Below are 12444 nucleotides of genomic sequence, written 5' to 3'. Positions count from 1 at the left end.
TTTAGCACAAGAAACGAATGTGAGAAAATAACATATATTTTTAGTTATTGTAATGATGTTTAAAATGACAACAGAAATTAAATGAAATAAAATTTTGATGAGCTTAGCTCTGCCTAAAACAGCAGAAATGCCTTTCCAAAAGGCAACTGGACTTCCTTGGTTTTTTCTTTGAAAATGATTTATTTCTCATCCAAGGTGGAAAATGTTTTCAAAAAACATACAAGAAAGTCCACTTGTCTTTTGGAAAGCCACCTTTGAGAGAACCATGACTGGATGATTGAGAATCTTCATAGACATCTTTCCTTAAATATGAATTTTTATGTCATCCTTCCTTTCACTTTTCTTCCATTAATTAAATCATTTTTACCTATTACATCCACTTATAACCTCAGTACTGGATTTTTTCTCTCTGCACAATTCCTTTTTTCAACAATTTTTTAAAGAATTATATAAAACAGATGAAATACAAAAACCAACACAAAAATATATATTTTTTAAAAAATATAGAACAGCCCCCAAAAAAGATAGTAAGAAAAAAACTTTCTCCTTTATCCCCAGCAAACATATTCAACATTAACAGCTTATCGCTGTCTCTTAAAATATAACCAGATACATCTTCATCCCATATCTCATCCGTTTTCTATGAACTCCTCTCTAAATCTTCTGTTCTTCTTGTTAATCAGCAAAGGTCCAATAAAATTAACAAAATTAACAAAAATTTATTAACAAAAATTCCTAACATAAGTATATAATCCCCCTTTTCATTTAATCTAAATCCCCCTTTCATCCCTCTCTTAACAATTAAACGTTGTGCATACATAAAAATAAAAGCTATTAAACATTACCAGAAACAATAAACCTTTCTCTGCAGAGTTCCATCAACAGTTCTGTCTCAATTTTAATGGTATACCTTGCTAAATCTATGTTTTTCTGCTGTCTGTATATATTTCTTTCTGCTCTCTCCATAGTTCTGTTACACCTTTTTGAAAATGTATTCATTCACTTTAACTCACATCTTCTCTTCATGTCCTCCCCACATGTTGGTTTCCAAAACTTTTAATTCCTTAAATTAGTCTGTTCCAGGGATATTATGTTCCTTATCTTCTTTGTAATGATATCTACCTATCTTCTTTTTTTCATTTCGTACTTATCGTAGCATGTCTTGTCTAATGTTGACTTGGATCCAAAATACGGTAACTAGTCAGTAGTAGTAACTGTATCACTAAATAACAAATCAACCTGGCCCTGCTAATATGACCACTGGTGAGGGATGCTGGAAGAGGCCGCAAAATGAAAATATTCCTCCATAATTCCACCAGAGATAGGGGAGCTATGTCACTTTCACTAACACCTTCATTTATGCTGCACAAATTACTATTGGAATTTTCAGGAAGTATCAAAAGCTGTGAGCAAGGAGAGGTACAGGAACACTTAACCACAGGCAAACTGTTCATTGTTCCTAAGTTCAAAGTCTAACCTTCTAAGCTTGAGAGAAAAGCTTATAGGATAGATAATGTAGCCTTTGTTGGTGGTGTACAAATAGATAAAAGTTATAGATGAAAATAATTTCCTGTCTCAACTCAATGGTTTAAACCAGAAAGGGTATGCAACAGTACTTCCTAAATATGTAGAATCTGATTGAATGAGAAAAGTTACTCAACTATAATACCAACTTGATCTAATATTATTTATTGAGTAAATTTTATTGAGTAATCCATAAAATTCATGTTGGCCTCTGTTTCATATACATTGGTTATGAGCCTTTTTGGAGCCCTGCTCTATAGCTTCTAAAGCTTAAGGCTCTTTCATAAGAACTACACTCATATGTACCATGCAGTGAGGTGTAGCTCCTGCCAAATCTCCTTTACTCTGTTTTTGACTGATGAAAGGATGTTTGTCTTTTAAGTTCTTTGAGATTCTCTAAATCTTCTTATTTTTAATTTTAATATTATGAAAACACATTTTAATGGAATATAGAATATAATTCTTTATTGACCAAATGTGATTGGACACACAAGGAATTTGCCTTTGGTGCATATGCTCTCAGTGTACATAAAGAAAATAATAAAATATATTCATCAAGAATCATGATACAACTTAGTGATAGTCATAGAATACTAATAAGCAATCAAATCATACTAGGAAACAATAAAACAATGTACATTGTAAAGATACAAGCAATATGGTCATAGCCATAAGTGGGAAGAGATAAGTACTAGAAAGGATGAGAAGAAGAATTGTAATACAGTCTTAGTAAATAATTTGACAGTGTTGTGGGAATTAGTTGTTTAGCAAAGTGATGGCATTCAGGAAAAAACTCTAGAAGTTGAAACAATTTATGTCCAGGATGTGAGGAGCAGTAGATATTTTCACAGCCCCCTTTTTGCCTCATGCAGTATACAGGTCCTTAATGGGAGGCAGGTTGGTAAAAATTATTTTTTCTGCAGTTCTGATTATCCGTTGAAGTCTGTGTCTGTCTTGTTTGGTTGCAGAGCCAAACCAGACAGTTATAGAGGTGCAGATGACAGACTCAATAATTCCTCTGTAGAACTGAATCAGCAGCTCCTTGGGCAGTTTGAGCTTTCTGAGTTGGCGCAGAAAGAACATTCTTTATTGTGCTTTTTTCACAACATTTTTGATGTTAGGTGTCCATTTGATGTTAGGTGTCTTGAGATATGATAGAACCTAGAAGTTTGAAGGTCTCTACTGTTGATATGAGGGAAAGGGGTATCCATTACTCCCCAAAAAATAAAAGTGAAGAATATATCATTGTGAAACATAAATATTAATTCCATCATTTACATATTACTGCAAATGATTACTGATATTTATAATAATATTTATTTTAAAATAATATAACATCACAGCATTAATAATATGGTAATATTTACTAAAACAGACTTAAGATCACAACACAAGAATTCAAGGAAATATTCTACTTTCAAATGCAAAATCTTTATATAACCAATTTAAGATGACAACTATCTGATTTGTATGTGATTTATTTTGGTGGTGGTGGTGGTAGAAACATGTTTTCTGTGAAGGCAAAACAATCTTGGTTGTTTTGGAAATGTTCACTAGACTTCCTGTCAAAATGAGAACCAGCTCTCAAACTGTTCATTTATGAAGAGGAAATAAAAGATACATATTGGAGACAGATTATCCTGTAGAAACTCTTAAGTAGTCACTAAGAGCTAACATGAATGGCACATAATCAAATGACAGAACACGTAAACTGTCTCGATTTGTAAAGATCAGCTTTGACTCAACACTTACCTGGAATAAACAGTAACTTTACTTATTTCAAGGAACATAGCATTACTCCCTATAACATGACTAGATTCAACTTTTGGTAAATACCAACTTTCTCCTTTCTTAGTAAAGAACATGTGCATACATTTAACAAAATTCAGTTAATTCTTTTGACTCCTTGGTTACATGTCATCTACTTCTGTAGCATTTGTGGACACTTTGCTTCTTTTAGAAGGATGGCCAAACAGTTATTGTGCTTGGAATATTCTTTGTGTAATTTTGGTCATTGTCATGTGCTGAAGTTCAATCTCAGATGGTATCTTTGCAAAGTATTGCTCTCAGGTTAAAAGTGGAACTTAACTATATATCAAGGAACACATCATTATTTCCACAATATGTATAGATTCAACATTTTTAATCTTAAATTATTTAATTTTTAATGTTTTATATATTAATTACTGTATTTTTCTCTCCATAAGACACCTCAAAGTGGGTGGAAATGTCTGTGCATTTTAAGGAGCGAATATTGCGATCACAGACTCTGAAGTGTATTACCTCATGGGTCCCCAATGGTGGACCGGTGCCAGTCCTTTGGTGCATAGCAGCTAGACTGCAGCGGCTGGGTCCTTTTATAGTGCTGAACTCAGCCTCTTCTGTCTTTGTCATTGCCCACCTCTTCTGTCTCTCTTCTGCAGTGCAGGAGTCAATAGGCAGAGCTGGCATATGAGAGGACACCTGTATGTGGTCCTCTCAGGCTCTGCCTGATTATTTTTTTCTTGTTTTCCTCCTCTAAACCTAGGTGTGTCTTATGGTCAGGTGCGTCTTATAGTGCAGAAAGTACGGTAAATTGTACACTTTCCAGTGCCCCTCTGTGAGTGAGATGGACAGTTATATAAATAAAATAAATAAGTTTGCTAAATGCCAACTTTCTCACACTTCTTCCAGATTATAACCATTCTAGAACTATACTAGACAGCTATATGGGTTCATCGGTCCACACTTATCCATCTGATTCAGATGAAAAGCTTGCAAGCCATCAATATGTAACTTGCAGAGATCATAACAAAAAAACTGGTTACTTATCTTTAAGTGTCATTTATAAAGTCATACAACCTGCTTTTTTATACTACTGTACATAGTCTTTGTTTCTTAAGATTGCCTGCAATGGTTTTAGAAGCAGAAGTGAGTTCAGTGGGAGCCATGCCTAACAGCATATTATGAATGGATGGAGTTCACATCAAAGACCCTTAAATTACACTTGGGGCAATGCATATAATTATGCATGTGAATTGACAGATGATTACTTGAAACACACACACACACACACACACACACACACACACAAATCATAGTCCATACATAGTCAATAGATAGCAGAAAAAAGAGTCTTGAGACAAGGTTGATACTATAAGGTACAAAACTATTACAGAAGCTAGTTGTTCTGCTTCGGATACCATAAAGATTCCTCCCAGAAGGTAACAAAGGTAAATCACTTTTATAAGCTATTTTGTGCATTTAAAATTGTGTCGTTTCAAGCAATGGTATAATATTCTGATATTATTTATTGGCTGTTTGCTGGATTTCAGATCATGGCTGCCTTTTTTCTTCACCTTAAATGTCCTTCAGTCATATTTGCATTCTACAGGCATTAACACCATCATCTACTCAAAAAGCAATTGCTAGTCTTTTATGTAAATTATTACTCTGCAGCTTTACTGCCAAGATTTATGGCAGTATGATTATGTTACATTCAAGCACTCCTTTTCAACAACACCTGATTTCAAAGGGCTACATACAATATCTGCTTATACTATTGGCATTCTCTTCTTTTCTCTTTTCCTATTTGCATTCCTTACATAACCCCAAGTCTCCTGCAGCGAGTTTCCAAATCTCTGGAGCAGATTTGGGAACACAGAGAAGTGGCGAATCTAAATCATTTGTTCTGTTGGGGAGGGATGCAACTAAATACAACTTTAAGGTAGAAAATTAGAAATCAGTGTGCGCGCGCACACACACACACACTATCTGTGTATCTACCTACCTACCTACCTACCTATCATATATCTGTCTATCTAAATTGAATTATTGAATTCAAATAACTTAATTTGTTTTAATTTATTTGGTTTAAATTAGATCAGTAAGCACAGTTAGTAAATGTCAACTCATTAAAATTAGTAGAAAATAGTGTTCTTAGACGCTACGTGTCTATGTAGATTCTCAGTCATCCAGGTGCTTTCTTTCAAAAGGCAACTGGACTTTCTTGTTTTGCTTGAAGATGATTTGCTTTTCATCCACAAAGGTAAGTCCTACAGTTTTACAATGATAAAGAAATTTCATTATTTTTCATCTTACCTTTGCTTCCATCTCTTTTTACTCTAGAATTAAGTGCATACTGTTATAGATGACTGTCTTTCTCTCTGAAATGCACCTTTGGTCGGTGAAAAGCATCTTATATGTTGAAGGTAAAATAGATGTTATATTTCTTCCCAATTTTTAAAGAAACTTTCCAAACCATGTTAATATTAAGCTTAATGTGGTGCATTGCACTTGGTTTCCAGATTCATACAGTGTACAAAAACTTGTTATTCATTCTCCAACAAGTGACAGCATTCATTATCCGATCAACACTACCTGAACAAAAAATTGTTATTTCTAACTTGATTTCCTAACTGTTTAAAACTTTGCAGAAAGAATACTTAATAAAACTTTGAGCTGAAAGTGAGGTAGATTGTCAGACGTCTTTGCTACTTATTTCAGAGATGATAATATCCCAATTACGTAACATGAAGCAAACTTCTATCAAACTATTTAATATGATACAGTAGATATTCTTCGTTATGTACTGTGTTGTAATTGCAATAAAGATTTTTCTCCCAGGTATTTACATATATATGTATGTGTATCTACATTATGTCTATATGAAATTGTCACTCATGCATTTGCGCTTGGCAACTTGAATTACTGTATATTTAGACATATAGTCATTGCATGTTTTATTTTACCATGATATGCAAAGAAATTTACTTGCTTTTAAATGCAATAATTAAGGTTGTATTTCCTTAATTATCTAGACAAAGATCTTGGTGTCTATCAGTACCATGAAAAGAAAGAACCAGGTAAAATTTTGACACTTATAATAAAAGTTATAATAAGATTACAGTTAAAAAATCAGCATTTCAAAAATTGTATGTTTTTTATTTTATGATTACATATTTATGCAGTATATTTACAACAATAAGTAATTTGGTCATTAAATGCCTATTTTATTCCAACAGTCATAGCATAGTCTGAAACCTATATAATATCTAGTAAATCATATAATATTTAAGTCTGCATATCTTGTTAAGGTAATTTCTTAAGATTGTCCATGTGGACTTCTACATTATCTTTCTTGTATTTCCACTTCTCTTTCTTGTCCTGCTTTTATAGTATGGCATTTTATTTCCTGATGAGATTTCAGATATTTCTATAATTTTCTACTTCTTTGTTTTTGACAAAGATCTTGTCCAATTGTTAATTTCCCCCCCCTCATGAACCAAAACTAGTCCAAATTAGTTTGCTCTGCCACTAGTTAGCCATTAACTCATCCTACTTTTAAACATTTTTTTCAACAAAAAAGTATACTTAAGAAATTTTAAATGTTTTGTATAAACATATAAAGTACAATATATTAAATTGGTAGAGCCTGTTACATTTTATTTATTGAAGATCCAGTAGAGGGCATTGTAAATTCATAAGAATGCACTGATGTTGGTTTCCTGGATCTTCCTTTCTTGATATTTGAAATGGGCATTTCAGAGTGAATGATCAATTTTCTTTATCTGATTAAACTTTTTAATCCTGGAAGATTCATGATGGGCCAAAAGGTCTTTTCATCTAGAATGACTTCCTGTTTTGGTCCATATTAAAGTGGTAGTTTGTGTGAGCATTCCATGCTGCCTCCACAAGCAGCACAGACTGGTTTTGGTTTGGATTCAGTTGTCAAGTTAATTAGAATAAAACTTGTTTAGTATCATGGTTGAAATTGCTTCCATTTTACAACAAATTTAGTGTGCCAGAGAAGGATTTTTTTTATTTTTAACCGATCAAATCTTTATTACAGTTATAGATCAGCATTGTTTTTCCTTGTGAAATATCTCTTCTTTTCCAAAATATAAAATAGTAGCTTGCTGACAATAGAAATTAAGATAGTTCAACTTCGTTTTTCTTCTTCTTCTTTTAGAGCCACAAATGAAAGTTGGTTATTTATATGAGAAACAACAATTAGCAGAGTGTAAGAGCATTTTCTATTTTCTTGTTGCTGCAAATAAATGTACAAATATGTAAGTGTATGTTTTTCTTTAACTTTGCTTTTTAAAATAATATATACTATAGAACTAGCTTTCTAAATGAGATGCTGCTTTTTAAGAGAAATAGCAACTTGTCCCAGAGATAGACTTTCTGTTTTTTTGCACATCTTTTGTATTATAGTTTTTTTGTTTTCATTCATTACAGCCAGGTTGGTGAAAACTTGTAATCCAAAACTTGTGGAAAGCACCAGGTTGCAAATATGGGTATTTTCTGTTGAACCTCATGAAGGAGATGGGTGGAGGGTGGAAGAACTATTACAAAAGAAAACATTAAGCCGAAGAGACGGAGACAGGGAAGAGTACGTCTTGCTGATCTCAGGGACACTGCAAAGTCCCTGAGTGATCCAAGAGAATCTCTTCTTGGGCGACAATAAGCACAGCCTCAAGCTGCTGAAGTCGGGACAGCTCCACAACGGGAGGAAAGCGGAAAGTGTGTCCATCTGGTGAGGAAATCTTATTTTTATAAAAGACTGCCAAAAAAGATTGAAGTTAACCTCACCTCAAATTGACAAGTAGTTTCAGATAGAAGTTAAAAAGCATGAGAAAGAGGAATGAACTCTGTTTCATTCCAGACTGGAGTAACAAGCACTCAACTGTTTTTGTTGCATGCACTTTACATAGAATTGTTCATTCAGGAAGTAGTAGAACTACCATAATTTTCCCAGTTCATATTATTTTTAAGTGGCCCAAATGAATGCCATGTTTAATGAAACGGAATGCCATTGAGACATCTAGTAGGGCCAGGAGAAGTACACTCCCTCCTCTTCCCAACACAGATCGTCAACCAGGACAATCATTGCTATTTGCATCTAATGCCTGGGCCTGAATCCTGATTGGAAAGGAAATAATCCATTTATTTCCTTTAGAATCTTTATAGTGGAACTCCTACCCCCTTGCCCATAATGTTTCCATGATAGGAAACAGAGATTAGAGATTGGATGGAGTTCCAACAAGGATGGGTGAAGAAATTACTGTTTCTGGAGAGTTTGAATCACTGCCTGGTTCAAGGAGAAAACAGTCACCTCCTGTATCCACTGATCTGCACACATCCCAAATAGCTGCCTGAAATGAGAGGCTGTCTTCAATCTTTCTCAAAGTAGATGATCTTGTAAGATGCAGCCTAAGTCAGTTTGCAAGACTTTGCTAAAGTGCCATTTAACTCTGAGAAATTGACATGGTTTTATCTGTGAAAATCCTGCAAAAATATCACAGTAGTCTGTAGGAAGTTCTCCCCATGTCTGTCCAGAAGTGTCTGGGTAATGCCGAACAAACTGCTGGATAGGAATCTGAAGCACAACAAGAAAAAAGAAAGAAATATGCATCAGTACTGCTATTGCCATGGAATATTCCTGAACTGGTATTATCTTTGATTAGATTCTACTTGCTTTCTGCCATACTGTTCTAGATGTCTCTTTAACTTTTCATCTGTATGTCTTCAGTGACTCCCCCCTCCCAGAAACACACACACACACACACACACACACACACACACACACACACAAATCTCATTGATCAAGGAAAGGCCATTTGGACATCTCATCCAATATTCTGGTTGATTCTGATTTTGAGAGAGAGCAACAATTTGCTCATTCAGACTGCTTATCTAATCATTGGGAAAACACCCCAGTGCCCTCAGGATCCATTATGCACTTGTGACAAACCATCAAGTGAGGTGACAATATGACTATGTGCAGGAAAATTTATAACAGATCTTACACCTGCAGATTACATATCCAGTGTTCCCACCAAGTTTAAGATATGACTGCTTATATGTATTGGGCCAGAGATTTCCAGGGATAAGCCCATAGTTGTCATGTAGGTCATGAAGGGCCAAGCCCAATTTGAACCCACACCCAAGACACGGAGATTGAAGTCACATAGCTCTATAATGCTATCATTTAGCTTGTATAATGAAGATCTCATTTAATAAGCCATAATGCCTTTCTTAAAATCAGAGCTGTTACAGTGTCCATTTGAAAACATGGATTAATACTGAGCTGTCATTGCAGCTCAGTATCCCATTCCTTTTCCCTTCCATACTTGTATATAGATCTGGTGTTAACTAACAGCAGCTGGAGGTTGAGGCAGAGAACAACTCAAGTCATCAAGATGCAGGAAACAAGGACAAAAAGCTGGAAACAACACAAGTTTGAAGGCCTTTGTTCTCCAGCAAAAATCAACCCAGTGTCTCCCATCATGCTGCCCACTGATAGTCTCTGGAAATTTGCTTCCCTACATTTTTGTTCCCGTTATGCTCCATAGCCTCAGCTAGAGTATTCCGAAATGAGTAACACATTAAGCAAGTTAAACAGTCACTCAATAACTGAAGCAAGGGAAGCAGTATTTGGAATTCAGCTGTTCAACCCACCCATCATATGTCAATTGGCCACCCACAGTACTGCAGCAATCCCTGTTCCACTCAACTTCATCCCAGTATTGTGGGTGAATGGTTATTTTCTGTATGCTCTCCGAGTCCTGCAAAGCACCTTGGGATGGTATTAAAGTCTAAGTGCTATTGCTGTTGTGCCTACAATACGATAGTATTTACTCGTATGGCCTTCCTAAGCAGTTGTCCATAAATTTAATTTCCACTATAAATTGAGTACATGAGTGTTCACAGAAATTTAAAAATCATAAAACAAACCCATAAATGAGTAACAAGAGACACACATAGAAATAAAAACAGTAAAAGATAGGCTCTACAGTTAGAAGCAACTTAAAAGCAAAGGGCCAAACTAACAAAACTATTCTCCTTGGCCAGTCAAACATTTGGAAGAATAAGGACCTGTCAAACAGAAAACGGACCAAGTAGGACTTCCACGATAATGTGTTCCATAATCCAGGCTTGATCACAGAGAAGACCCTCCTTATCAGTCACGCTTTGGTGACCATGGCAAAAACTCACTGTACATCATCAGAGACTAGCAGATTTATAATTGATAGACATACTGTACATTTCTGAGTCCAAGTTATATAGAATTTTAGTGGTAAATGTTCTTTGAATAAATATATGCTTTGAAAATGGACACTTTACATTATAAAACAAATTTATAATGGGATTGATAAGGAAAGCAGTGAAACTACATTCCTTTTAATGTGATCTTTTCAGTGTTTGAATGTTTTATGTTAAGATTATTCATAAACTAAGGATTCAAATCAAATACTAATTATAGTTATTCATTATGGCATGCAATATCTTATATATTTATTTTATTTGCTAGCTCGAAATTATCCTTGGGTACTTAAGAACAAACGTCCAGAAAAGCTTCAAGACACACTTAAGGAGCTAGAGGTATTTTTCAGAAAGATTCAAGCATAACAATAATTAATCCATGTTTTCAAATCTCTTTCAACACCTTTAATTTTCCAAAAGATCATCTTCTGGTGATAAGTCGGCTTTTGTATGGTGGGATATCCAAAACAGTTGCAGCTTTGTTTTAGATGTCAGGAAATCTTTCCTCTTTGAAAAACAGAAGAACTTTAACCACACGTGAAATGTCTACAGTCATCTATTCACTGTCTACTTTCTATTTTTCTCCAGGAACTGTTGCAAAATAGTCAGTGTGTACTGAGTAAATGGAAGAGCAAAGATGTCTGTCAGGTGAATATTTTGACATGGCTTGCAATGTTCAATCAACAGCACTGAACAATTGTTAAACAGACTAGTCTTAAGTTAACTTATAGAAAAGACAGTGTTTGTTTAAGATAATTTCTTGATGCACATATTCACTTGAAAAACAAAACCAGTATAATACTCAGCTGAATGTCTTGACAAAAGTGTCTCTTTTCAAATTGGAATCAATCATGAAAAATACATAATGCTTTCAAATAAAATGAACTATTTAGAAAATACAGGCTGCAGTTCTTCGTACACTCACAAAACATAGAAGTTCATTTGAAATTGGCAGGACTTATTACTGAATATACAAGTGTATCACTAGCCCATCACTAGCTTCAAACTGGATTATCAGAGTTAGGAGAATCATTTAATCTTTATACTTGACGTGTTTGTTATTATGACACCTCTGAACTGTCCAGAATGTGTATTTTGTATTTATGTAAATATTCACATAATATATAGAGAAAACATCTGCTCACATCTTGTTAGCGGCATGGAAAGTGGAAACAAGTTGGCATAAAGTGTGTGATCCAGCAGTCTAATCAACAGCTTTTTCCTGAAATATGTTAAAAACTACTTCTGCCTTTTTACTCTTGATTTTTTAACAGGCATATACTTGTATAACTTAATTCACTGAATTTTATTAATATATGCTAATAATCAGTCATAGTGTTGGTGTAAGAATTTAATTTTCTTGTAATTATAGCTATATTTTATAATGATAAGTTTATTAAGCTGGATAATATTTTGTCTTATTTTGTAATTTGAACACACTTAGCTATTAACTTCAAAGGCAAAGATTTGATATCTGATAATGATGCATTATACTGCAATCTTCTGCATAGGTACTTGAGAATAGATATCACTGAGACCAGTGAAACATATTTCTCCATAAACAAATGCAGGATTCTATTTTTAAAAGCATATGTACTGTATTTTTTTAGAGTATAAGACAAACTTCTCCCTCCTAAAAGTGGATGAAAATTTCGGTGCATCTTATACACGGAATACGGGCCTGTTTTTGGTCTGCAAAGTTCTTCTGGGGGCCGAGGAGGGTGAAAATAGGATGTGTGGAGGCCAAAAACTTTTTTTCTTGTTTTCCTCCACTAAATCTAGATGTGTCTTATAGTCTGGTGTGTCTTATAGTCTGGTGGACTTTTAAAAGTACTTCTAGGTTTTGTTAGGAAACAATCTAAAACTAACTTAGACTGAAGTAATATGCCT

The 12444-nt window shown here is 34.4% G+C and overlaps 1 protein-coding gene across 4 annotated transcripts in view; it reads left to right on the top strand.

Moving 5' to 3' along the window:
- Positions 1-12444, top strand: part of WDPCP (WD repeat containing planar cell polarity effector) — a 368266-nt gene that overhangs the window by 216627 nt on the left and 139195 nt on the right. For all 4 annotated transcript variants that reach the window (XM_081940857.1, XM_081940858.1, XM_081940859.1 and 1 more), the window contains 5 exons: positions 5632-5714; positions 6324-6368; positions 7475-7525; positions 10823-10893; positions 11143-11202. In XM_081940857.1, coding sequence (XP_081796983.1) covers positions 5654-5714; positions 6324-6368; positions 7475-7525; positions 10823-10893; positions 11143-11202 — 288 coding nt within the window. In that variant the 5' untranslated portion in view covers positions 5632-5653. The remainder of the gene's footprint in view (positions 1-5631; positions 5715-6323; positions 6369-7474; positions 7526-10822; positions 10894-11142; positions 11203-12444) is intronic.

This window comes from Natrix helvetica, assembly GCF_964273705.1.
Source record: "Natrix helvetica genome assembly, chromosome: 2".
Lineage (NCBI taxonomy): Eukaryota > Metazoa > Chordata > Lepidosauria > Squamata > Natricidae > Natrix > Natrix helvetica.
The sequence above is the reverse complement of the archived record's forward strand: the minus strand, read 5'-3'. Positions and strand labels throughout refer to the sequence as shown.